At 45.3% G+C, this 25,346-nt stretch overlaps 1 protein-coding gene across 1 annotated transcript in view; it reads left to right on the forward strand.

Moving 5' to 3' along the window:
• Positions 1-25,346, forward strand: part of DNAH9 (dynein axonemal heavy chain 9) — a 310,542-nt gene that overhangs the window by 126,143 nt on the left and 159,053 nt on the right. Inside the window, exons 28-32 of the mRNA XM_082440696.1 lie at positions 2,119-2,223; positions 11,195-11,352; positions 13,854-13,992; positions 16,599-16,886; positions 25,065-25,275. Coding sequence (XP_082296822.1) covers positions 2,119-2,223; positions 11,195-11,352; positions 13,854-13,992; positions 16,599-16,886; positions 25,065-25,275 — 901 coding nt within the window. The remainder of the gene's footprint in view (positions 1-2,118; positions 2,224-11,194; positions 11,353-13,853; positions 13,993-16,598; positions 16,887-25,064; positions 25,276-25,346) is intronic.

The raw sequence follows: 25,346 nt of genomic DNA on the forward strand, positions 1-25,346 counted from the left end.
AGTTCGGGAATATAAGTATGTCATATAAATGAAATATAAAGTATATATTATGTTTTATTATATATATGTTTATATATACATATGTATACACACACACACACACACACACACACTCATGAATATAATACTAGCAATATCCACCTGCAGAATTTTTTTGAGCACACAAACACAATGCCTAGAACTTATGTCACCTCCTCAGACAGACTGTGACTTCTCAGTCTGAAATAGCTACATGTCCATTACATCTCAATAAGACAGAATGAATAAATAAATAGCCACATTACCCTCATGTTAAGACTCCATTGGGACTTATCACTACTGATGGTTTCTTATGTTTGTGTTCGTTGTCTGTTTTCCCCATTAGGATCCAAAACCCTTGAGGATCGGGTCAATTCTCCCTTGTTCAGGGCTGAATCCTCATGACCTAGGACAACCCCTGGCACATAGCACAGGCTCAGAGTAGATTTGTTGCATGAATAGAGAAATCAATTAATTCAAGGAGCTTAGTAAAAGGTGGGGTTGATTCTTCCCTCTGTTTTCAAAGTCTGCCCCGCATCTAACCTAGCTTATGTGGTGTTAGACTGGGTCTCCTAAAATACCGATTTAATCATGTTTTTCTCTGCTCCAAACCTCCAAAGATCTCTTATAATAATTCAAGCCTTTTCAGAACCATGACCCTCTTTATTTAATCAACTTTCATGCCAAAATGACACCTTTATTTTTTCTCTGTACATACCATGACATTGCTCATCCTTTGTCCATAATCCTTCCTCCTCCTGGAAAGCCCTTATCCTTCTGCTATGCCTGCACAGACACTGTTATCTTATTAAGCCACGATTCCAATGTATGTTCTGAAGATACCATGTACTTCTGTGAGATATCAATACTCCAGATCTTCTGGTTCTGTTCTTGTGTTCCTTTCACTACACTAATGTTTGCCAGAATGCGTTCTGAGAAAATCAGGGGTCACATGAGGAAAAAAAAAATCCTAGCCATATAACAGAGTTGAACTAATTTAATTTTGCCTGACTTCTCAGGACCCTTAAAATGCCCTTATACGTTGTAAATTGACCAAAGTGGGTTATAGAAAGCAGTGTTTTCCAAACTTGATTTACCAGAGAGTCTTGTCTTCAAGGAGCATCTCCCAGCTTTGGCATTACATGAAATAAACTTTGGAAAGTGCTGTTGTAGTACTATGTGAAATTCACTTCTTTGGCAAAACTGATCCGTCTAGAGCACTTTGACCCACCCCTCTCTGAACTGCATAACATTTGTGGTCTATATTATCCATTGGAACCACTGCTCATGTAGCAATTTACCTGTTTTATTTGTATGCCTTATCTCCACAACCTAACTAGAAGCTCTTAGAGGGACTGAGCCTCTCTGGGTCTAGCACATGAGCTATGCATGGAGCAGATGGTCAAAAAATGCCCACTGAGTAAATGAGTGGACTTTTCGACTATTTGCACGTTCTGAGCACATCAGTGATGTTTCCTTGCCAATGGCCTTGAGTGTCTCCCAGTCGTCTCTCCCTTTATATGGCTCCATGGTTTACTAGTTCACATTGAATGGCCAGAGTGGTTTTCATTTTTAGGACAGATATACCATCTTCCATCTGAAATTATTCCCTTACTCTCATTTAAAAAGATTTACCTGTAGTTTATTTCCAAAAGAGGTTATCCCTTCCCACCCCCATCTCCAGCTTCCCATCACTCTGGGAAACCTGGGTATTTTGCATGAATTCAAAGATACAGACATAAACTTTTTCATCAGCACATGCCAAAGGCTGAGTGGAAGGATTTTTGTCTGTATGGTACAAGAAATATAATATTTTATTCGTTTCCTGGGATTTTGAAAGCTACAGAATCAATACAAGCCTGATGACATTTTAAAGGGATTTTGGTCGAAGTGTCTTGAAAAGGTTCTGTGTGATCCCATGACTTATGTTGGCACCCAAAGCCATCAAAATTTTAATTGTCCTTGAAATTTTAATATGAGTTTCTAACCAGTGGTCTTTAGGGAACTGGAAGTTCTATAATAAAGGGGATGGAAAATTACTTAGATGTGTAACAGTAAGCCCAGCAGATAGTAATTTAATCTTTGTACATTTTGTTGCAGTCTTGCGGCAACATCTACAAGGGCCTCGCTCAGACCGGTGCCTGGGGCTGTTTTGATGAGTTTAATCGAATCTCCGTGGAGGTCTTGTCAGTGGTGGCTGTGCAGGTATGGGGGCCAGAACTTGATGGGAGCGTTGTGGTCTTCATGCCAAGCCCTGAGGACTTGTGCATCCTCTTGCATTTACCCTCTCCTCATCCACTTGCTTCTACCCTTTCCCCTGTTGCACTTCCTGCCCTTTCTTCCACCTGCGAAAATCAGGCCTGGGTGCAGGATATGGGTATCATGCTGGTCCCTACCAAGATGGACCCATTTACTGGCCATGACTTCACACTTCCTCCTCTGTAAAACAGGAAGAAAGAACGCCCATGCACCTGCTCCATAGGGGTAGGAAAGGATCGAAAGAGATGGCAGAGCCCGGCTCTTTAGAAGAGGCACAGACTGGGGAAGTTGTCAGACCAGGACTTGAAATTCAGCTCATCCGTTTCCTCACTGAGCATCCTAGCCAGGCGCTCCACCTCTCTCAGCCTCGTTCACTTAATTATGTACAAAGTGAGGGGGCAGCATGAGTATTGTTGGATGAAGAAAATCCGTTTTTGGGTTAGATTTCCCCTAAGCGTGCCACTTGTCTTTCAGGTCACCCAGGAAGCGCTTACTAAACACCTACGGCATAGTCAGTGCTGTGCTCAAGGCCAGTGTGAGGGTCCCAGTTGAATAGGACACTATTCCTAACTTCAGAAATCTTGAGTTCTTGAGACACTCTTCAATGTTCTAGATGTGATTTGATTTCTGTTATCTTGAAGCCAGGCCTTGAAAAGATGGAGAGGATTTGGATTTGGGTAAGGATCCCATAGACAGTGGGAGCAGCAGAAAGAGGGGGGTAGAAAAAAGTGAACAAACCTTTGCTGAAAGTCTGCTTTGTACCAACTTGCTGATGCTTGTCTGCACTGTTTCTTGGTGAAGCTTCTGAAAGTTGCAGAAACGTAGGTTCTTCTCTTGTTCCCGTGGTTGATACGGGGTCTTCCCTTTCCTTAGGGTTGTTTGATGCAGTAGGAGTAGGTAGAAGAAGTAAGTCAAAGAGCTGCCTGAACACTCTCTCAGCTGAAAACCCTTGACTGGCTTGGTTCACAAGAGCTGACTGTGCAGTCACATTGGCAGCTTGAAATTGGCTACCATGGAAATGGGCAAATCCTACAAATTGGGGCATTTTTTTTTCCTGGAGAGCTGGTTGTTACACGTTTACCAGCACACCTCTGCCTCATGAGAATATGAGGCCGGTGTTGCCAGATCTTTTACATTTTAAGGAGAAGCTGACAGTCCAAATTTTTATTTAAAATCTCTAGATTTCTAAAAGTTGGCAGTTTATTTAATTAAAAACAAAACCTGAGCTGAACAAACAAAACACGTCCACTGACTGCATTCACCTCCAAGTAGTCACCTCACAACTTGGAACCAGGAATGATGCTTCTGTAAAGACTGTTTGAATTTTGTGATATAAGATGTAGAGTAAAAGAAAATAAACCTTTCTTGAAGTACTAATTCTAGGCCTAGAATGGTTCTGAAAATCAAGAGAGAAGCATAAGCTTCTTGCCACAGTGTCTATTGTGGCATCGATAACCCATAATTATTTCTACCCATCTTTATGTCCACCTCTTTCATCTTTGCTTTTATGATTTTCTGCCCCCTCTCCTGGCTGCTTGCCACAGCTTCTGGAGAGCACTTCTTGTTCTCATCAGCTAGGCTGAACTGTTGTTACTGCCTCACTTAAACCCAGGACCGTTCATCATGAATAGTCACACCTGTGGTGTCCCGATGCAGCACTCAGTGCCTGGGGTTGCTGACGGGCTGTCTCCGTGTGTCTGCACAAGGAGCCCAGGGGAAGAGCAAAAGGCGGGAGCCACAACAAGGTCAGCAGAGACCTCTTCTTGGGCTCCAGTGATATAAACAAGTTCCACATGGAATTGGGCTTTTAAAAGAAGCAGGTTCTTGTAGAGTGGAGTTAGCCAGACAAGGCAGGGGAGAAGTGGTTATGTGTGTAAGCTCTGAAACCACACTGCCAGTGTTCAGTTCTGGTTCTGCCACTTTACTACCTGTGTGACCTCGGGCAAGTCCATGTCTCAAGTTCCACATTTGTAGGGAGTTAATAATACTAATACCTACTAGATGCAGTTGTAGTAATTATTAAGTGAGTTAACATATGTAAAGCACTTAAAACAAAGCCCTACACATAGTAGGCACACAATAAATGTTAGTCTCTGTTATGATGGTGATGGTGGTGGTGATGTTTATGGTGGTGGTGATGATCATAATGATGGGGATGACCATGATGATGATGATGATGATGGTGGTGGTGGTGATGATAATAATGATGGGGATGACCATGATGATGATGATGGTGATGACCATGATGATGATGATCGTGGTGGTGATGATAATAATGATGGGGATGACCATGATGATGATGATGGTGGTGGTGATGATCATAATGATGGGGATGACCATGATGATGATGGTGGTGGTGGTGATGATAATAATGATGGGGATGACCATGATGATGATGGTGGTGGTGGTGATGATCATAATGATGGGGATGACCATGATGATGATGATGGTGATGATAATAATGATGGGGATGACCATGATGATGATGATGGTGGTGGTGATGATCATAATGATGGGGATGACCATGATGATGATGATGGTGATGATAATAATGATGGGGATGACCATGATGATGATGGTGGTGGTGGTGATGATAATAATGATGGGGATGACCATGATGATGATGATGGTGATGGTGATGATAATAATGATGGGGATGACCATGATGATGATGATGGTGGTGGGGTTGATGATAATAATGATGGGGATGACCATGATGATGATGATGGTGGTGGTGATAATCATAATGATGGGGATGACCATGATGATGATGATGGTGATGATAATAATGATGGGGATGACCATGATGATGATGGTGGGGGTGGTGGTGATGTTCATGATTACTATCATTATTACCTGAACCCTGTAGGAAATGGGTTGAAGAAAAGTAGAAGGCTGGAACACACAGGACAGGGAAGAAGGGTCTACTCCCTGGTCTCAGCAGTCTCCCCTGCACTGTTCACTCCTTCTCAGCCAGCCAGGTTCTGGCTATCTTAACAAACTTAACAGTGTCCTAACTGATGAGGCAGTGCCCAACAGCCACTGTCCCCAGTGCATAGTAGACAGACGCTGTGAATTTGCCTTACAGTATTTTGAAACTGCCCAACACAAGGTCAGTGGTGAGTTCAAGATTAATTCCCTTTTGCTTCTGGAATTAAATGAAATAAATTCAAGCTGGAATTCCCTGATGCTTCCACACTCTTGTCTAGGAATACATCACAGGGAACATCCTCAAGAAAGTGGTCTGACAACAACCTGGGCAAAATCTGAGCTAGTACCATTTAAAATCATAGACCCATCCAAGGAGAAAATTGCACTAACTGTTCACACTGCAATCCAGGCTGGCATATTGGTGCAGAAGCTGCACCAGCTGTGACAGTTCTACCCGCCCTACCCCTCCTCTCCTGCCTCTCCTCCTCTCCTCTCCTCACATGTCTGTGCCCCTCTTCCCAGTAACTTCTACAAAAGTGAGCATGCCTCGGTATTCTTGGAGGTGGAAATTTTCATGTCTCTGTCAGATTGGTCAAGCAGAATTGCATATCCAATTGGGAAAACTGTGGCAATTACAAGAACAATTACTCTGTTATTTTTTAAATGTATAAGATACTACATACTTTTTTTGGGAATTTTGCCACTACGATTGCAATCAGCTCCCTAGGCCTTGTGTTATCTGGGCCAGGGGACATGCGCCACTACTCTGTACCTCCAGCCCCTGGTCCCCCTCCACACTGCCTGGTCAGGCGTCCCTGCTACTTTGTCCCTTCCATAGGTACGAGCCCTGGCAGTGGGCTGGGCTGGGGCAGCAAGTGGCTAGAAGCAGCAGAGCAGCTAGCAGGGACTCGGGAGCCCATCATAGCAGTGTTCCAAGTACTCAAGGAGCTGAACAAATGCTAGCATCTCATAGCCAAGGGAACTCCCATGTAACACCCTTTATATAGGAGTTTAAGGTCTAAAGTAAAAACAGAGAAATATTTTTTTAAATGTAAAAAGTGATGAGTGGTTTGTACTTCCTGAAGGCAGCAGACTCCAATCTGCCACTGCAGAGAGAAGCATGGAGTGAGCCAGGCAGGATTTTAATAACGCATGGCATCTGGGGGCAAAGGCTGGAGAAGAGAATGACCCCAGGGGACCACAGAATGAATGGGCCACTTCCTTAGAATGTAGGGGGGCAACGTAGAGGGGTGTGGAGAAAAAGCTGAGAGGAGGAGCATAGCCTAGGGCTAGCCAATGACCTCCTTAAAATTTATCACCTGCAGGTAAGATGGGATGACTTTGATACTTCACCAGTGTGTCTGATGCAAGGCCCTACCTGGGTGGGAGGGAATAGGGGCAGAACCGTCTGTGATCACTAACTTCCAGTCTTTGGAGGGAAAGAAGTCATTCTTAAGATATCCAGTCAAGCCACTGTGGTCAGACAAGCACACGTGGCTTGTGCAGATAGCAGGACTGATCATTTGATATCAGAGCTGGCCTGCAATATAGAGAAGTAAGACCTACACATGCATCTAAAATATAAGGCAGAAAGGAAGTTGCATTCAAGAGGTGCAGTTAAAGGCTGTAGAAACTGAAAGAAAGCGAGCGCATCTAGTCAAGAGGCAGTGGAGGGTCATGAATTGGAATGGGGCATTGTGGTCCAGGGGCAAGGACACTTAATTGGCCACCAGCTGTCCTGAGAATGGACAGTGGAGGGTGCCGGGTGGGGTGGTGGCATCTAGCCCCGTGCTGCTCCAGCAGTGGGCCAGCAGCGTCAGAATCCCCTGGGAACTTATTAGAAACGCAGACTCTCAGACCCACCACAGACCTGCTGTAACAGAGTCTGCATTTTCACAAGACCCCCAGTGGTTCATAGGCACCATGAAGTTGGAGACAAGCTGCCCTGGGTGCAGTATTCTCCACCCTGGTTGCACATTAGAATTGCCTGGCAATTCTGAAAAATAGCAGTGTACAAATGCACAGTCTCCACCCCAAAGATTCTGATTTCATTGGTCTGGGGCAGGACCTAGGTGTCAAAGTTCAAAAAAAACCTTCCTGCATGGTTCTTATGTTCTTATGTTCAGCAAACATTGAGAACCAGAGCTGAGAGGGAGACTGTAAAGTAAAGAGAAAATCCTTGAGGACCGTGGAGCTTGGGTTCACACCAAGACCCACAGGATCAAGCCTGGCTGGTCCAGGTGAGTGGGCTGCAGGGACACGTCCTCTCCATGGCAGGTGGGGCAGAAGGATCGGAGGACTCAGGCTCCTTGAGAGGTGGAGGGGGTCAGTCTGCAGGTATGAATGGAGACACCTGGGCAGAAGCAAGTACGAGTAGAAATCCAAGAATTGACTGGACTGCAGTGGTTCTCGGACTTCAGCATGCATCAGAATCACCCGGAGGGCTTATTAAGAGATGCTTTGTTGGACCACACCCCCAGGATTTCTGATTTGGTCAGTCTGGGCTGGGGCCAAGAATGTGCATGCGAATTTGGTAGGACCCAGGGACACAAGGTGTGGAATGGTGGACAATTCACTTATATCTTCTTGGCCTCAGTTTCCTCATTGGTGAAATGTTTGGTCCAGATCATGGTTTTCTCAACTTAGGCACTAAGGCTGTCTTCGGCCTGAAAATTCTTTGTTGCAAGGATCTGTCTTGTGCGTTTCAGGATGTTTAGCTACATCCCTGGCCTCTACCCACTAGATGCAAGCAGCAACCTCCCCCCTAGTTGTGACAACAAACATGTCTCCATATGTGGCCAAATGTCCCCTGGGGAGGGCAGGTGCAAAATCACCCCCAGTTGAGGACACTGGTTTCTACATAGCTCTCCATTTTTGTTTGTTTTCTTAATGGGTGGAGAAAGCACCTTTTTTATTTCATGGAAACCTATGTCTCTGAACTGTAACAAACATGATTATTTTCAGAGCAAAGCAGATTTCTCTGAGACGGTATATATTAGGTGAGGAGCTGTGCGTGGCTGGCAGTGCTCCTGCTGGTAGAAGGCCGTGTGTCGAAGTGGCTGAAAGCATACGCTTTGGCCCCAGGCTGCCTGATTTTAACGCAGGTTGCCCCACTTACCAACTGTTAGACATCTGGCAGGTTTCATTTTTCTTTTAACCTTTTATTTTGAATGTATTTTAGAATTGTAGGAAATCATAGAAAACCAATTACAGAAAAGTTGCAAAATAGTATAGAGTTCCCTCATGCCTCCCCTAATGCCTGCATCTTCCAGGACTGTAGCACAGTCTTCACTGCCTTCAGCCTCGGTCTCCCCATCTATGAAATGAGGATCCACCCATCTCATACAGCTGCTGAAAGGACTGAATGGGTTAATTCACATAAAACTCTAAGAAAAGCGCCTGATACATATCAAGTGCTCTGTAAATGGCAGTTATTATTTCGTTATTGTTCCCCATGGCAAAAGTGATGAGTCTTTAGTGGGGAAACGGACCCCCACGAGTGAGGAGTGTACCTGGCACCTTAGATGCAGTCCGTAGCTACCTGTGTGTGCACCTCCATCTGGCTGGGCTGCAGTCTAATCCGTGTGATCCCGGTTCACCTGCCTCTACCCTCCCCCCACCCCACCGCCTCCTGGAGGACCTCCGGACTTTACCAGGCCGCCTGCACCCCGGGCACCGTTACAGTCCAGTGCTTGTTCCGTGGACCTCGGCTGCTTCTAAGGCAGCAAGGAAATGCCAGGCAGACGGCCTCCTGTCCTGCGTGAGCCGGGCCATCAGAGGTTGCTGTCAGCACTGAGGCTCCAGCCTTAACTGCCTCCTCGAGTCTGTTCAACACTCTCCCTCAAGAGCCCCCGCAGAATTTTACACAAAAGCACGGATGCCGCAAGTCCTACAGTGCCTCACAGACTCTCGCTGAGCGTGAGGTGTCTGGGCCTCGGGGTGCAGGAGAGAGTGCTGAGTCAGAGCGAATGGCAGAAAGGGTCCGGGCTCTGGCCTTAGCCCGAAGGTGTCAGAGCCATTTGCAAGGAGTAATGAAAGTCCCTTCCCCACTCCGCCACAAGGGGAGAGCTCTGTGTATTTTACAGGTGGCAGGACCGGGGCGGAAGGAGAGACCCCAGCCTTCCCCACTCGCAGGCCTCATGGGGTGATGAGGGTGGCGAGAGGCCCCATGGCCCAGCATGCTACGAGTGCCACGGGAACCAGCAGAGCCCAAGCTGTTTGGCCAGCGTGCTGGGTGCTGGAGGCTGCCTCTGCCAGGACACGCTGACATGCTGTGTGCGGAAAAGACGTTTCAGCCTCCAGCTAACTGCTGTGAGCTCAGACGCATTCTGTCATCAGAGCTTCACTTGGGAAAGCAGCTGAATCCCAACTGTGGACCCGCCAGGAGTTCTGGCAGATACCGCCCTTCCAGGCACTGGAGAGAGCCTTGCCCGTGGTGGATGGTCCAGCTGCCTTCAGGCTCTCTTCCTCTCTCTCTCCTCTCTCTCTGTCTCTGTCTGTCTGTGTGTCTGTCTCTCTGGTCCAGCTGTCTCTGTCTCTGTCTCTCTTTTATAAGTGTTCCAGCTTTAATTCTCTCTGTCTCTGTTTCTATCTCTCTGTCTCTCTCTTTCTTTTGTTTATGGTCCAGCTCTCTCTCTCTCCCTCCCTCTCCTTCTCTGTCTCTCTGTCTCTCTCTGGTACGTGGTGCAGCTGGCTCTCTGTCTCTCTCGTTTAAGATCCAACTGTTCCTCTCTCCTTCTCTCTTATATACACTCCAGCTGTTTTTCTCTGTGCTTCTCTCTCTCTCACTCACACACACACACATATCCCTGCAGCCCAACTCTACGGAACCCCTGACTATTCCAAACACCCTGAGCACAGCTGATAATGCACGAGCCTCATTCAAACCCTTGCGCCGGCCCCAGCTTCCCGGCTTTGCTCTCAAGAGGCCTGAGAGGCTAGACATACTCAGAGACATCCCAGGCCTGGCTGGACAAGTGAGCCCCTTTTGTCCTCCCTCCTTCTGTTGCTGATCATTATCACACACGCTTTTCCAAAGCACCAGATGTTCATTTCTGTCTCTCCTTCCACTGCTATAAGTATGATCTAGAATCTAGGTCTAACCAGGTCAACCTTCAGCTTATTAAATCCCCTCCAGCTCCAGACCACATTTAAGGAAAAGTCTAATCTCTTTAGAAAGGCACGAATAGCCCCTGGGGACCTGACCCAGCCTCCCTTTGCTTTGTCCTCCCCTCCTCACCATACGCTCCATCCCTACCGGAGTCGCCTGTGTTTTCCACGTCTGTTCTAGAGATGTAGACGGAGGAGTAGCCGAGAGGGTTAGATCCAGATGAGGGCACACTGCAGTGATGGCAGCGGTCACATCAAGAGTTCCCATGTTAGCTGCTATTTTTGAGTGTTTTCTGTGTGCTAAACTCCTTGCGGACTTTATTTCATTTACTCCTTAGAACAAGCCTAGGGGGTAGGTCCTAGCGTTCTCTCCATCGTGTAGCAGCTAAGAGCCCAGGCTCCGGAATCCACGTGCCTGGATTCAGAGGCAGACGCCAGCACTTAGCAGCCGTGTAGGGCTCAGCAAACTACTCCACCTCTGGGTGCTTACAGTTCTTTATGGAGAAAGGGGACGATGGTACTAAAGAGCCCCCGCTCAGAGCATCCTGGTGAGGATCACATGACGTAATACAGAACAGTGCTCAAGACAGCGGTCAGTGTGGAGAGGACTGGCAGTCAGAGTTGTCTGCTGTTCACCCCCAGCCTCTTAGGCACCATGTGATAAGCGTGGATATGGGGATATGGGTGGCCAGATTTCTTGTGGACATGCACCCAGTGCCCATCGGTAGAGAGCCCAGGGCGCAGCCGCCAGTCCTGTCCTTCCGTGAAGGAGGGCCCAGAGCAAGTGTTTGTGTTGTGTGACCACAGGGTCCCAGCCTTAGCTACCACTCCGCCTCTGGTACGCAGAAGGAGCATTTTCCGATGACTTGTTCACCAGGTAAAAAGCATTCAAGATGCAATTCGAGATAAGAAGCAGCGGTTCAGCTTCCTTGGAGAGGAGATTAGCCTGAACCCTTCTGTGGGCATCTTCATCACCATGAACCCAGGCTACGCCGGCCGCACGGAGCTGCCGGAAAACCTCAAGGCTCTGTTCAGGTAAGCGTCTACTCTGCCCCGTGCAAGGGCCCTAGAGAGAAACTTCTTTTATTTTTTCCACTGAAAATGTATGACATATATATTAAAAGAAATGTGGAACATATAAAAAGGTAGATTTTACAAAACCACGTTTAATGCCATCACCAGTAAAATTATTTTTTGCTTAATTGTGTTCTTTTCTTTACAGGCATATAAAGTCATGCATTTGTAGTCTACCTGTGTGGTCTACACACAGTTTTGTATTGTTTTGTTTTTTCATTTCATAGTCTATCATAATCCTATCACAAATGGTTTCTTCTTCTGTTAGGTATTCTTAAGAAATCTCATTTCACGACTGCGTTTTATTCTATCAAATGCATGGTCCGCAATGTAGTTAACTAGTCTACAGTAGTTAAATATAAGTTAAAATAAATTTATTCATCATGGTATAATATACATAAGTATTTTTTTTGTATGCATGATTATTTTCTTTGGCTAGCTTCCCAGGAATGGAATCACTGAATTAACAGGGAGGAACATTTTTAAGGCTCTTGATACACATTACCAAATTGCTTTCTACAAAGAGCTGTGCTGAATGACCGTCTCACAGGTGATACATGATAGCACCTCTTTTATTTTACCTTTGCCACCAGGGGATATTGCCACGCTTTTAAATCTTCTTTATTGAGATACGAAAACACAAAAGCATTTCCTAGCGGGGGCTGGAGTCTTCGTTCTTTTTTCAGAAAAGAGAAGTCAGCCCAACAAAGAGAAAGCTGAAAGATCCTTCATGGCTTCTGATTGTCTGTCTGCTGAACTGGTACCCGAGAGAGAGAGAGGCCGTGAGAGCGAAAACAAAGCTGTCTGTCTCGTCTTTGGACTGAGACCCAGCGCTCTCTGTTGGGGACATGGAGGCCCAGGAGGCCACTGGAAAGCTCCCTGTGTCCTTCAGTCCCCCACTTTCACTGCTCCAGGGGTGGGCCAGTACCTCCTCCTTCAGGCAGATCCCCTCCTTAACCAAGAATGTCAGCAGGCTGTGGGAACTGGTGCCACAGAGTACTATACTGATCACTATTTGCTTATGCAAAGTATTTATTAAATAAACTGTGTGCTATGAACAATACTGGACAGGGGTTATCACCCTGATAAGAATTATTCCTTACATTTTTTTCCTCTGAATTTAAAGGGAACATATACCCATAGAAGAAAATTTGGGGGAAAAACAGAAAAGTACTTGTAAAAATAATAAATACATCTACTTTCACATTTAACTCTCACAAAAACCCTATGAGGTAGATACTATTAGGATCCCCCTTTGAACTGTGAGAAAACAGATTCAGCAGATTGCCCAGGGTGGTAACCGTAGTTACTAAGGTTAGCTAGTAACCCAATTAGTAAGCAGCAGAACTAGAGTTTGAACTTAGGCAGTCTGATTCCAGACTCTGCTCCGCCCACCCCAGTCCTATCATCCAGAGAAAGCCAGTGTGACCCCTTGCCACCTGCCTTCCAGTATTGTGGGGGAAAGAGTATTTCTTTTTCAAACTTGGGATGGACTCTATAGAGTTTAGTACCCTGCCTTCATTAATTAATGTTTTCCTGTGTCATTAAATCGTTTTTCTTCTACAGCATTATTTTTCACAGCTGCATTGCACTCCGTTGTACGGATGCATATTTAACCTTATTTTAGGTTACAAATTAATTTTGAGAATCTAAGTATTTGCTTGCTCCTTTGAATTTGAATGCAATTTAAAATAATGTAAAGAAAAAATGTACTTGAATGATATGTTTTTGAAAATTTTATATCAGTGTAGGGAAAATGCAATTAAAGAAACGTAACAACTTTAGTCTCCTATCACATACCTAATGAATTAATTTTAAAATTAACTAATTTTAAAATAAAATGTTTCTAGACCTTGAGGGGAAAAAAAATCACAATAAATCCTTATATATAGACAAAAATCCCCTTCTATATTCTCATATTTGCCATTTTGTGGCAAAGTGGGGTTCATAGGTGCCTACTTCAGACCTCAGCATTAGGTATTGACATTTGTATGCAAATAAGCATAGAATAAGTTTGATCATCTAGACTTGGAGGAGACAAGTTTTGAGGAGGAGAAATAGATTCTCATTTTCTTGCAGATAACAAGAGAGACTCTATTCCTCAACCTTAGCCCCTAATCTATGATAGAGGATCACTAATTGGTAATCTGCTAATTACTGAGGCTTTACTAATCTGTGCCTTGTATAAGGCACGCTGGACCCAAGTTACAAGGCTTGCATTGTAGCCCCACCTCTGTCCGCATCTGCCCACATCATCCATCACCTTGAGCAAGAGAGTTTGCTCCCTTTATCCTTACTAACTCATCTTAACATTGAAAGTCTTCAATGAAATAATTGCTTAGGTCTCAGTTTTCACACTCACACATGCCTCCGTCCGTGATCTCAGCCAGTGTCTCTTGTCTTACCAGCTCCCCTCCACTGCGTGGTTGGGACTGTCTCAGCCCTCTGTCTCCCTTACACAGGCCTTGCGCGATGGTCGTTCCAGACTTTGAGTTGATCTGTGAAATCATGCTTGTGGCAGAAGGATTCATTGAAGCACGGTTACTAGCCAGGAAGTTCATCACCCTTTACGAGTTGTGCAAAGAGCTTCTCTCCAAACAGGTACAATCCCTGGTTAGACCAGGCGACCGGTTGCGTGTGATTGTCCCAGCTCTGGACAGGTTCTGGGGCCAGTGTGTTAGGGAAACATTAGAACCTTCTCATAGAGAGTCACTGTGCCCATAAGCATATTAAACGCTCTAGAAACATCTATAATAAAGATTCATGTTCATTTTCTTAGCCCAGCATTAAAAAAAAAACAATTTGGCCACAGAACTCCCTTTTTAATAGAATACTTAGCAGCACCTCATAGATGACCAGTGTCCCATGAGAAACATTGCAGTGGCGAATGAAAGCCCTTGGAGGGAGTGGTCTGTACCTGAAGGAACGAGAGATGGGAGGAAGGTTGGGGAGAGAGAGTCAGTCATTAAGCAGTACCACGCTGCTCATTGCTGCTGGTCCTTAAGTGTGGCTTCTGCCCAGGGCCGGTCCCCTCCCAAGAAGAGACCTTACAACATGACCCAGAGCCTCCAAGGTTTATGCCTTAGATGGAGAATTTCTTGGTGTCACGGACAGCCAATCAAGCTTCCTGGGCGTCCGCAATGAGTTTCTCTTCCCTTTGGGGTGTTTACTTGGATCACCTTTGCTGCCACAAAGTGAGCTCTCTCAGTCCTGTGAAATCTGTCCAAAATGGATTTAGGAAAAAAAAAAAAAAAAAGCCACCTGCCCTGTTTTCTCAACACTTCGCAGGCCCTGGCTCACTGCATCCTCTCTGTCGGTCCTCAGCCACCATTGGCTGCAGCCCAGTGACTCGCTTTCCCGTCTCGATCCCAGACTTCTCTGTTGAACTCAAAGCCTGTATATTCAGTGGTCTATGCCACAGGTCCCCTGATTGTCTAAAATGCACCTCCAGCTCAGTATCTAAAGCCAGTGGTCCTGCCAGCTCCACCGCAGGCCCACTGCTGCATTCAGGGCTTCAGGAGAACAATCGCTTACTCACTTGCTGATTCTGGAAGCCTGGAGTTATCCTTGACACCTTCCTCTTCCTCAGCCCCACATCTAATCATGAATGAACGGCTGTTCTTTCTACCCTGTGGATATTTCTCAAATACTTCTTATTTTCTTTCTACCACTTTTGTTGCAAGCACCCATGTCTCTTGCTTGGAAGTTCCTCTCTACTAGTTTCTCTACCTCTACTCCAGTCCTTCATATCTATTCTTTAGCTACCAGCTGGAGGGGTCATTTAAAAATGGTCCTTACTGTACTTAGGATAAAGACCAGCGTCCTTATCACTGTCTGCAAAAGACCACATGCGGCCCCATCTCCTGCCTCTTCCGAGGCGCCAGGTCATAGCCCTCCCCGGGGTGTGCTCCTGCACCTACGCTGCTCTTTGAGTTCAGTGTACGATGAAGGCGAAGGACACGGTGGGTGCGCCTGGGCTAAGGATCAGATTTCCCTGAAGAAACAATATCGAGGAAGACCTGAGGGGACTTCCCTGGAGGCACAGTGGTTAAGAATCTGCCTGCCAATGCAGGGGACACGGGTTCGAGCCCTGGTCCAAGAAGATCCCACATGCCATGAAGCAGCTAAGCCTGTGCGCCACAACTACTAAGCCTGTGCTCTAGAGCCCGTGAGCCTCAACTACTGAGCCTGTGCTCTAGAGCCCCAGAGCCGCAACTGCTGAGCCCGCGTGCCACAACTACTGAAGCCTGTGCGCCTAGAGTCCGTGCTCTGCAACAAGAGAAGCCACCACAATGAGAAGCCCGCACACCACAACGAAGAGTAGCCCCCGCTCGCCTCAACTAGAGAAAGCCCAAGTGCAGCAATGAAGACCCAGCGCAGCCATAAATAAATAAATAAATAAATAAAAAGTTGAAAGAAAAGGAAGACCTGGGATCCAGTCAAGCACAGATGAGGAAGAAGTGCAGTCAAAGCCAGAAGGAACGGGATGTCCCCAGCCTCAGGAGTGGGGACCTGAGTCAGTTTCATGTTTCTGCGTTCCCTGCACACTGAATTGTCCTCTGTAGCATGCATCACAGCTCTAATTAAATAACGACCTGCTGTGAAGCAAGTAGCAGAGCTGGGACTTGAACCGAGGTCTGTCTGAGCTCAGAGTCTGTGCTCTGAACTGCACGCTGCACCCCTTCCTCACCACTCCACTCCGAGCCCTGGTGTCAGCACTACGCTCCACCCTCCCACGAGCCTACTCTCAGAACTTGTGACTTCTGGGTTCCTCCTTTGACAAAAATGTTAAGGAACTTTTTTTTTCTCCTTTTCTCAGAGTTTGAAGGCCTCTTTGAGGCAAGTACGCTCACCTTCGGCCATCTCTGAGAACTCACACATCTCCCTCCTTGACAACCCTTCCACCCTCTGAATGTTCAAGGAGTAGCCAGATAGGTTTGGAAGCGGTCTGTTTAACCTCCCTGACCCCCACCCCCCCATATGCTCTGTGTCTGCTTTGTCGTCGTAACAGCCAGAAAAGTAACTAATGTCAGACCAGGAACTAGGATCCTGGATCATGATCTACTATGTCGTTAATCTTTTCCTTTGCCTCTGCCTTGGCCTCAAAAGTGACCTAGTACTGGTGTGCTAATTCTGCAGACACTAGCCGGAGCCCGTGGGGTTGTGCATCCCAGCAGCTCTGGTCTAACCCTGCTGCCTTCCCGCAGGATCACTATGACTGGGGCCTGAGGGCCATCAAGTCTGTGCTGTTGGTGGCGGGATCCCTGAAGCGAGGAGATCCTGACCGGCCCGAGGACCAGGTCCTGATGCGCTGCCTGCGAGACTTCAACGTCCCCAAGATTGTGACAGACGACATACCCGTGTTCATGGGCCTGATCGGGGACCTGTTTCCCGCCCTGAATGTCCCTCGGAGGAGAGACCTCGACTTCGAAGCTTTGGTTAGGAAGGCTGTGGTGGAGCTGGAGCTCCAGGCTGAGGACAACTTTGTGCTCAAGGTACAGGGTTTTCCCTCCCGACATTTTTTTGTCTCTTAATTCTTTTCTTGGACAATGGATTACACTTCATCCTTAATCCAAAGTGTAGCTTTAGAGGTACAGATACTTACTGACTTTGCGATAACTCAGTTCATCTCAGTAGCTCTTTATTGGGACATCCACAGTGTGGAATGTGTGGTGAGGAATGCAAAAGAAGGACAAAGCCCCTACCGTCAGGGGGTTCACATTCTCATGGGAGGAGTGAGACAGGGGCTTTGCTATAGCACGTGTTCCTTTCATGTGAATTACTTCATGCACCATTATACAGGAATGACAGTCAGGTAAAGTGGAAGCTGTGTTGGTTCATGTGCATTTTTCTGATCTTGAAAATGCTTTGAAGTGGTCAGGGGCAAGCTTTACACAATTAAAGAAAAACCTGAGGGTGGTAGATAGAATAATTCCTCCCCCTACCCCGCCAAAGATGTCCACATCCTAATCCCCAGAATCTGTGAACGTGTTACATTACGTGGCAAGGGGGGATTAAGGTCGCAGATGGCATTAAGGTTGCTAATCAGCTGGCCCGGCTGTGGGGAGATGATCCAGGTTTATCCAGGTGGCCCAGTAGAATCACGACGGTCTTTCTAAGTGAGAGAGGGAGACAGAGAGTGTCACCACGGAGGAAGACTCAACCAGCCACTGCTGGTTTTGAGGGTGGAGGATAGGGCCATGAGCCAGGGAGTGTGGGCAGCCCCTAGACACTAGAAAAGGCAAGAGAACCGACCCCTCCCCCCACACACACACAGCTTTCAGAAGGAATCAGACCTCAACACCTTGATTGGAGCCCAATAAGACTTCTGACCACCCAAACTGTAAGATAATAAATTCGTGTCATTTTAAGACATTAAGTCTGCAGTAATTTGTTACAGCCATAGAAAATGAATACGTTTAGCAATAGACATAGACTTTAAGAAAGAAAACCTGAAACTTTAGTGCAAGTATAGCTAGTCTCATGGCTGTAGGAACCATGGAGGTTTCTGCTGTTTTCTGCGGAGGCTCAGGGTGGGTGAAGTCACTTCCTCATGTGTTTAAACAGTGGATTAGTGAAGAAGGCTCCATCTACATCCGATCTTTAGTTCTTTATTAGAAATTCATACACCCGTGATCTACCTCTTGAAAAAAGAAGCACAGGCCCCCAGATTTAAGGTTTCAGAGGATAAACGGACATGAGGTAGGTTGCAAATGCTCTAGTGACTTCCCTGTGCTAGTGTTTTTATTGGGATTAGGATGCACTGTTGAGCTTTGAGGGCTTTGGATACAACATTCTGTACATTTTGAGTGGTCTGCGCAATCTTGTTTTTCCATGGGTCTGTTTGCAGAAGGTAACATTTTTAGGATGTATCGATGTTGTTACAGTAGAAGTGCCTGCACACAAATAACTGAACCTGGAAGGAGGATGTGACAGGTGCCACAAGAGAGGGTCCTGGAATACAGGGATAAGGACAGAATTTTTTTTTCCTGTACTATTACTTCTCCAGGATATGCCACCAAGCTGTTTCACAGGAGAGAAAGTGCTCCCCCTTGAGGAACTTACAGACTGGGGGCTGGTTCCTTCTCCACTCCAGGTGGGGTTTCTAGCACACAGTACTTGCATTGGTTGAGATTAAGCTCTGGCTACAGATAAACAGAACTGGTGTCTGCTTTCATTTCTGAGATTACATTTTACAGAAGAAAGCAAAGCATCACCTGGTTCTTTGCAGCTGTGATTGGTTTTGCCCGTGGAGCAACCCCCACTCCCAACCTCTCTCCTCTCAAGTTTGGTAGATAGACTTTTTAAAGGTAGAGATGGGCAGGAAGGCCTCCCAGATAGAGGGAAGAGGGTCAGCCGAGGGTAGACGGGGAGACATAGAGATTGTACAAGCCACAGCAAGAAGTCCAGTGTGGCTAGAGAAAAAGGTATTGGGGTGGGGGAGGGGGAGGGAACAATAGGACCTGAAAGATAATAGGCGGCCCTGTTATAGAGGGCTTTGGATGCCAGATGAGGGGTTTCCTCTGAAAGGCTCTGATCCTGAGGGGCACCCTCACCCCAGAGATGAGTTAATCCGATGAGGCTCCTAGGATGCAGGCCCTGAGGCTGACATCTTAGAATCAGGACAGTCCACATCTTCCCAACCTCTCTGAGAGTCTGCTAAGGCATACGACCCTCCTTCCCCATTTTCTGCACTTTTTTCTGCTCAGAATCTCACTCTTTCTTTCTATTTATTTGTCAGTTGCCCCACATTGTTTCCTTCTTTTTCTTCCCTTCTTTTCATAACCACTTTCTGCTCCTCTGATAAGACAGATGCCATCTACTAAAGGTTCTTGCAGTAGATGATGTTTTCTACCCACTTTTCATTTACACTGTCCACTTGAACTGTTTTCTTTGAAATATAGTTGACTTACAATGTTGTCTAATTTCTGCTGTATAGCACAGTACACTTGAACTTTTTAAAGTTAATTCATCAAAAACCTCTAGGGAAGCTCTGGTTTGAGAAGGCATCCTGCAATCTTTTAAAAGTGATAATATAATTTAAAAAAAAAAAGGAATAAGCCCATAGAAGTGTGAAAACTGGGAAGGGGATATAAGAATAAATTTCTGGAAAGATGGGAAGAGGATGAAAGCAGGTTGACAGATCAAACAGAGCAGGGGGGCTGCAGGCTCAAATATGCTTAGAAAGCGCTTCAGGGCAAGAGGAGCCAGGAGGCGGCCAGCCTGCCAAGCAGAACCCTGGAGAAGCTCAGGGCTTGGAGTAGGCAGTGAAGGAGGGCAGGGATGGGGAAGAGGACTGAGAACATGGGGGGGCACTTTAAGCCGGTGGGGGAGGGCCTTAAGTCTGTTTACCCAGTCATTTTACCACGTGGCTCCCCACACTCTTCTCCAGCACCCCCTTCTAGGCCCAGGTTCCCAAGAATGCGGACCATGCACAGCCAAGCATGTAACTGCAGCCAAAAAGAAAAGTCTAAGGGAATTTAATAAACTATTTAGGAGGGAAACTATGACTGCTCTAAGGGTTTGAAGCCCATACTTTCTGTCTGGGCTCCTCAGCCTGAAGGCCAGCACCTGCTCACTCACCCACAGGTAGAAGAATAAAGACAAAGGCCAAGATCTGACTGGGAGCACAGACCTCCCTCTCAGTCCTCCCTGCCTGGAAGGAGACCCGCATATCAAGCCGCAGACAGCACCCACCCCAGCCTCCTAGAAAACACAGTGCAGCTCTCCGTTTAAACCTGAGGCTCACCAAATACTGGAGGCAACCAACAACACAAGAGACAGACAGACCGACAGACACCCACACACAAACGCACATACACACGCAGCAACTGACTCTAGGGGAAGTTAGGAAGAGAACGTTTTAAAGTCCTAATTAGTATCCTTAAAGAAAATAAAGAAAACGAGATCCATAAAACAAGAATGAGATGCTATCAAAAAATTAAAAGAACTATTGGAGAATTGTAAAGAGCTCTTTGAAATGTAAAATTGAATCACTGGTAACACACAAAATTCAATGAGAGGATTGGAAGGTAAAGTCAAGGAAATCTCCCAGGATGAAACTATATATATATGTATGTATGTATATAACAAAGTATAATATATATAATATACACACAGAGAGACAGATAGTGTGAGAGTCAAGGTGACACATAGAGGATTGACCTAGGTCACGTAACGTGTTGCCAATGGGAATCCTAGAAAGAGAGCACTTGCAGAACTGGACAAACATGTGTCCAGATTGGATGGGCTCAGTCAGTACTGAACAGAGTGGATTTCAGTGGACTTATACCAAGACACGTCATAATGGAATTTCAGAAGTCATGGGTCACCAGAAAAAAATTAAAGTTTCCTGGCTGGGTGACGGATTGAGAAGGTGGTACAGGTGACCCAGGAAGGAATGAAATTCAGGATGACATCAGAACCTCTCATCAGCAATATCAGATAGTAGAGGACAAGGAAACCATTCCTTCAAAGTTCTGGGGGGAAATGATCTCAAAACTAATTACGTATCAAATTATCATTCAGGATATTTTCAAAGAGTTACAAATTTTACTATGCATGCATCCTATTTGATTAAGTTACTTGAGGACATACTATAGCAAAACGAGGATGAAAAACAAGAAAAATATCATGGGATTCAAAAATTTAAGAATCAAATAAAGGAAGTCCTTGAATTATAGCCGTTAGCAGACCTAGAAAGCAGTCAGTCCAAATCAAGTCAGGAAGTCCATGGTCTCTAAGAAAAAGGACCTGAAAAGTAGATATATTCAAAGGAAGAATAGACAAACAAGATGAAATGTCTCATGTGTTTTATTGAAATTCTCACTTATGAGAACTAAGGCATATGTCTGTCTTAACAAAGAAAAAGGAAAGCAATTTAATTGCTGACACTAAGAGAAGGTTTTTTTTAAAGTAAGTGTGAAGCCGATATTGATCAATATATAGAGTGTAAGAAAAGAGTATCTATTTGACCTTGAATTGATGCTCATAACATCCTCTGTCAAGTCATGACACAAGGCCCGCAGAGAACGTGATGTATTCCTGGCAACTGCTTTCTTCTGTAGTGAAAAATATTTACAATTGTAAAAATCTAAGCCGCTATTTGTCTTCAACTCTTAGAATCATGGAAAATAGAGAAGGTCTAAATCTAAGTATGAAACAGAATGTAAATATTATCAAACATGGTAATGTAAGAGTATAATGTGTCTGGCAGAAGATAGGAGATGGAAGAGAGAAGAAAAGGTAAAAGGAAGGCTAGAGATACATATATATTTACCTTACAAAAGGTACTGTCAAAAGTTGATGGATTAATCACAGTCAGAGTAGAAATAACCCACTCATCAGTTGATAAATGGACAAACAAAATGTGGTATATCTATGTAATGGAATTTCATTCAGCTGTAAAGAGGAATGAAGTACTGGTACCTGCTACAGCATAGATGAGCCTTGAAAACATTGTAAGTGAAAGAGGTCATTCACAAAATATCACATGTTCTTTGAATCTGTTTTTCTGAAATGCCCAGAATAGTCAAATTTATAGAGGCAGAATGTGTATCAGGGGCTGCACAGGGATGAATTAGGGGTAGGGATGGGGAGTGACTATACTGATGGGTCTGGTTTTTCCTTTTGGGCTGATGAAAATGTTCTAAAATTGGATAGAGGTGATGGTTGTATAATCCTGTGAATATGCTAAAGCCACTGGAAAAAGGTGAATTTTATGGTATGTGAATTATGTCTCAATACAGCTGTTGAACAAAAAGAAGTTTGGAACTAGAAAGCAATTTTAAGTCTTTCTGATACCAGGGAATCAGTCAGTAGTAGTTCACGGAAAAAAAAAAAAACACCTAGGTTAATAATACAGTCTCCATTCAGTAGCCAGAGCACCGTCCACTGCCACCACCTCTCCTGTTCTCTGCCCCCTGCCCTCCTCCATTTTAATGCAATGCCCTCAGGTCAGTTCCATGCTTAAAATCTTCCAAATGCTTTCTGTTGTACTCAGAATAAAATTCCAAGTATCAATTTCTGCATATCTGCCCCCTGCTTACCTCTCTTATCTCATCTTATACTGCTCCCTCTTCCTTCTTAAATTTTTTTTGTTTTTTAATTTTCTGTTCTCTGAGCCCTCCAAGCTTGCTGCTGAAGTTAAGGCTTTTGCACTCACTGTCACTCTACCTGGAATGCTCTACCACTGGTCTTCACATGGCTGACTCTTTTTCATTCATATGTTAGCTTAGATGTCAGCTCCTCAGAGACCCTTCCTGATCACTTCCCTCATTTTTATCTGGGAAGATCCTGCTTTGAGTCCCTGAAAGCTGAAAACAAGAGCCAGGATTGAGAATCTCTTTTGGGTGATTTTGGGTTTTGAATCAGAGGAACAGCAATAGCTTGGGATGGAGGAGAAAAAGATATTGATGCTATGGAAAGCAAAACTCAGTATCCCAATAAATTATCCTGCCACAATGGAAGCTAACTGTCTTGTTCCCCAAAGAGCCATTTATCAGCTACCTTTATATTAGTCTTCATATAAGTGGTACCACTCTACTAATTCCCTTGTTGTACAATTCTAGAATTCTTTTTAACACTCCTATCAATTAAATTTTTTAAAATATAGGAGTCATTTTAAATTAATTTTCTTTACTTTTTTTTTAATTTTATTGAAGTATAGTTGATTTACAATGTCATCTTAGTTTCAGGTGTACAGCACAGTGATTCAGATACATATATCTGAATATATATATATATATATACTTTCTCAGATTCTTTTCCCTTATAAGCAGTTATAAAATACTGAGTATAGTTCCCTGTGCTATACAGTAGGTCCTTGTTGGTTATCTGTTTTATATATAGTAGTGTAATTTTTTTAATGTAGAATAAATAAAATGTTTGGGGAAAAAACTTTCTGTTGTCCCACTACCCTGTCAACATTTTAGCACATTTCCTCTTCAGTTCACTTTCCTCAGCTATTAAGGATTTATAGTATAAAGTATGAGGAAACCTGATCTACAGTAAAGTTCAAATGTTTTAGCTCATGACATGCAAGACCTTTCCTGATAGGGGTCATCCAACCTTTCCAGCCATCCTTCACATTTTTTTAAAAACATATGTATTTATTTATTTGTTTGTTTGTCTGTTTGTTTGGTTTTGGCTGCATTGGGTCTTCGTTGCTGTGCGTGGGCTTTCTCTAGTTGCAGCGAGCGGGGGCTACTCTTCGTTGTGGTGCATAGGCTTCTCATTGCAGTGGCTTCTCTTGTGGAGCACAGGCTCTAGGCACACGGGCTCAGTAGTTGTGGCTGTCGGGCTCTAGAGTGTGGGCTCTGTGGTTGTGGCTCTCGGGCTCCAGAGCGCAGGCTCAGTAGTTGTGGCGCACGGGCTTAGTTGCTCCGTGGCATGCGGGATCTTCCTGGACCAGGGCTCGAACCCGTGTCCCCTGCATTGGCAGGCAGATTCTTAACCACTGTGTCACCAGGGAAGTCCTCATCCTTCACATTTCCAGCAAATATTTCTTCAGCACTTGGTCTCTGCCAGATTCTCTGCTAGACACTGAAAATAAAGAAATATCAATAAAGGCCCTGTCCTGCCTGCCTTCGAGGAGCTGATAATCTAATAGGCAGACAGAAGAGTAACCATTGCAATATTGGTAAGTGCTAGGATGCAGGATGTATGTATGGGACACCTACCCCAGGCTGCAGGGTGTGTAGGGGCTGGCCAAAAGAAGGTAGGAGATGGGATCACTTCTGAACAGAAGGCACGGTGTGTTAAAGGCCCAGGCACAGGAAAGAGAATCGTTAAAGAGCTCCAAGAAATTGTCTACCTGGTATGTGTGTGCTGAGGGATGAGAGATAAAACTGGAGGCTGTTTAGGGCCAAGCTGCAAAAGGGCCTTGTAAACCAGTGTAGGGATTTGGGATTTCATCACCAAAACTAGGGAGAACCACTGAAGGGACAACGTGATGGCAGTGACTTGATCAGATTTTCATTCCAGTAAGTGTACAACAGTGTAGAAAGGTGAGCCTGGAGGCAAACTAGAACAAGAGTGATGATACCTTCAATGTGACCATTGTCCTCAAGGAGCTCCTTGACTCCAGCCTCATCAAACCATCTGGCCAACCATGTCATGCTCTGTCACACCACAAGCCTTTGTTTGTGCTGTTTCCTCTGCCTGGAATATCCTTCCTGTTCATCTTCTTGGCAAATCCTACTCATCCCTGAAGCCCCAGTTCAAATGCCCCCTTCTCTGTGAAGCCTTTCGTGTTCCCTTTATCTGTACAAAATCAATTGTTTCTTCCTATCTTCTCCCATAGCTCTTAATAAATACATCAGCTATAGCAATTATCACCTTACATGATAATAATTTGTCAACATGACTTACTTCTCCATCAGACTGTGAGATGACAGAGGGCCGGAGAGTCATCTCTGAATCTCCCTCACCAGGCACACTCCCTAGCACTTTGTTGTGACTAATAATTATAGGATGGAATGAGGAATAAGCGAGTAAATGAATCATGTTGCCCCTACATTTACGACCCCATCACATCTTGTGGGGAGTTGACCTCAGGTCTTCCTGTGTTGACCTCAGGTCTCACTTCAGACACCAGTCTGGCTCACAGAAGAGCAGTTGGGACGTGGGTGAGTGACAGGCTGGTCACTCTGGCTGAATTCCATGTCTCCCAGGTGGTCCAGTTGGAGGAGCTTCTGGCTGTGCGGCACTCCGTGTTCGTGGTGGGCAGCGCGGGAACTGGCAAGTCGCAGGTGCTGAGGTCCTTGCACAAGACCTACCAGATCATGAAACGCCGCCCCGTCTGGACTGACCTCAACCCCAAAGCAGTCACCAACGATGAACTCTTTGGCATCATCAATCCGGCCACACGAGAATGGAAGGATGGTAAGAGCGGGATACGGCTAGCTCAGCCCCTTAGGCAGAAGAGAATGCAGTAGGGTGAATGCAGAGGAGGG

This window comes from Balaenoptera physalus (assembly GCF_965194825.1).
Source record: "Balaenoptera physalus genome assembly, chromosome: 20".
NCBI classification, from domain to species: Eukaryota; Metazoa; Chordata; class Mammalia; order Artiodactyla; family Balaenopteridae; genus Balaenoptera; species Balaenoptera physalus.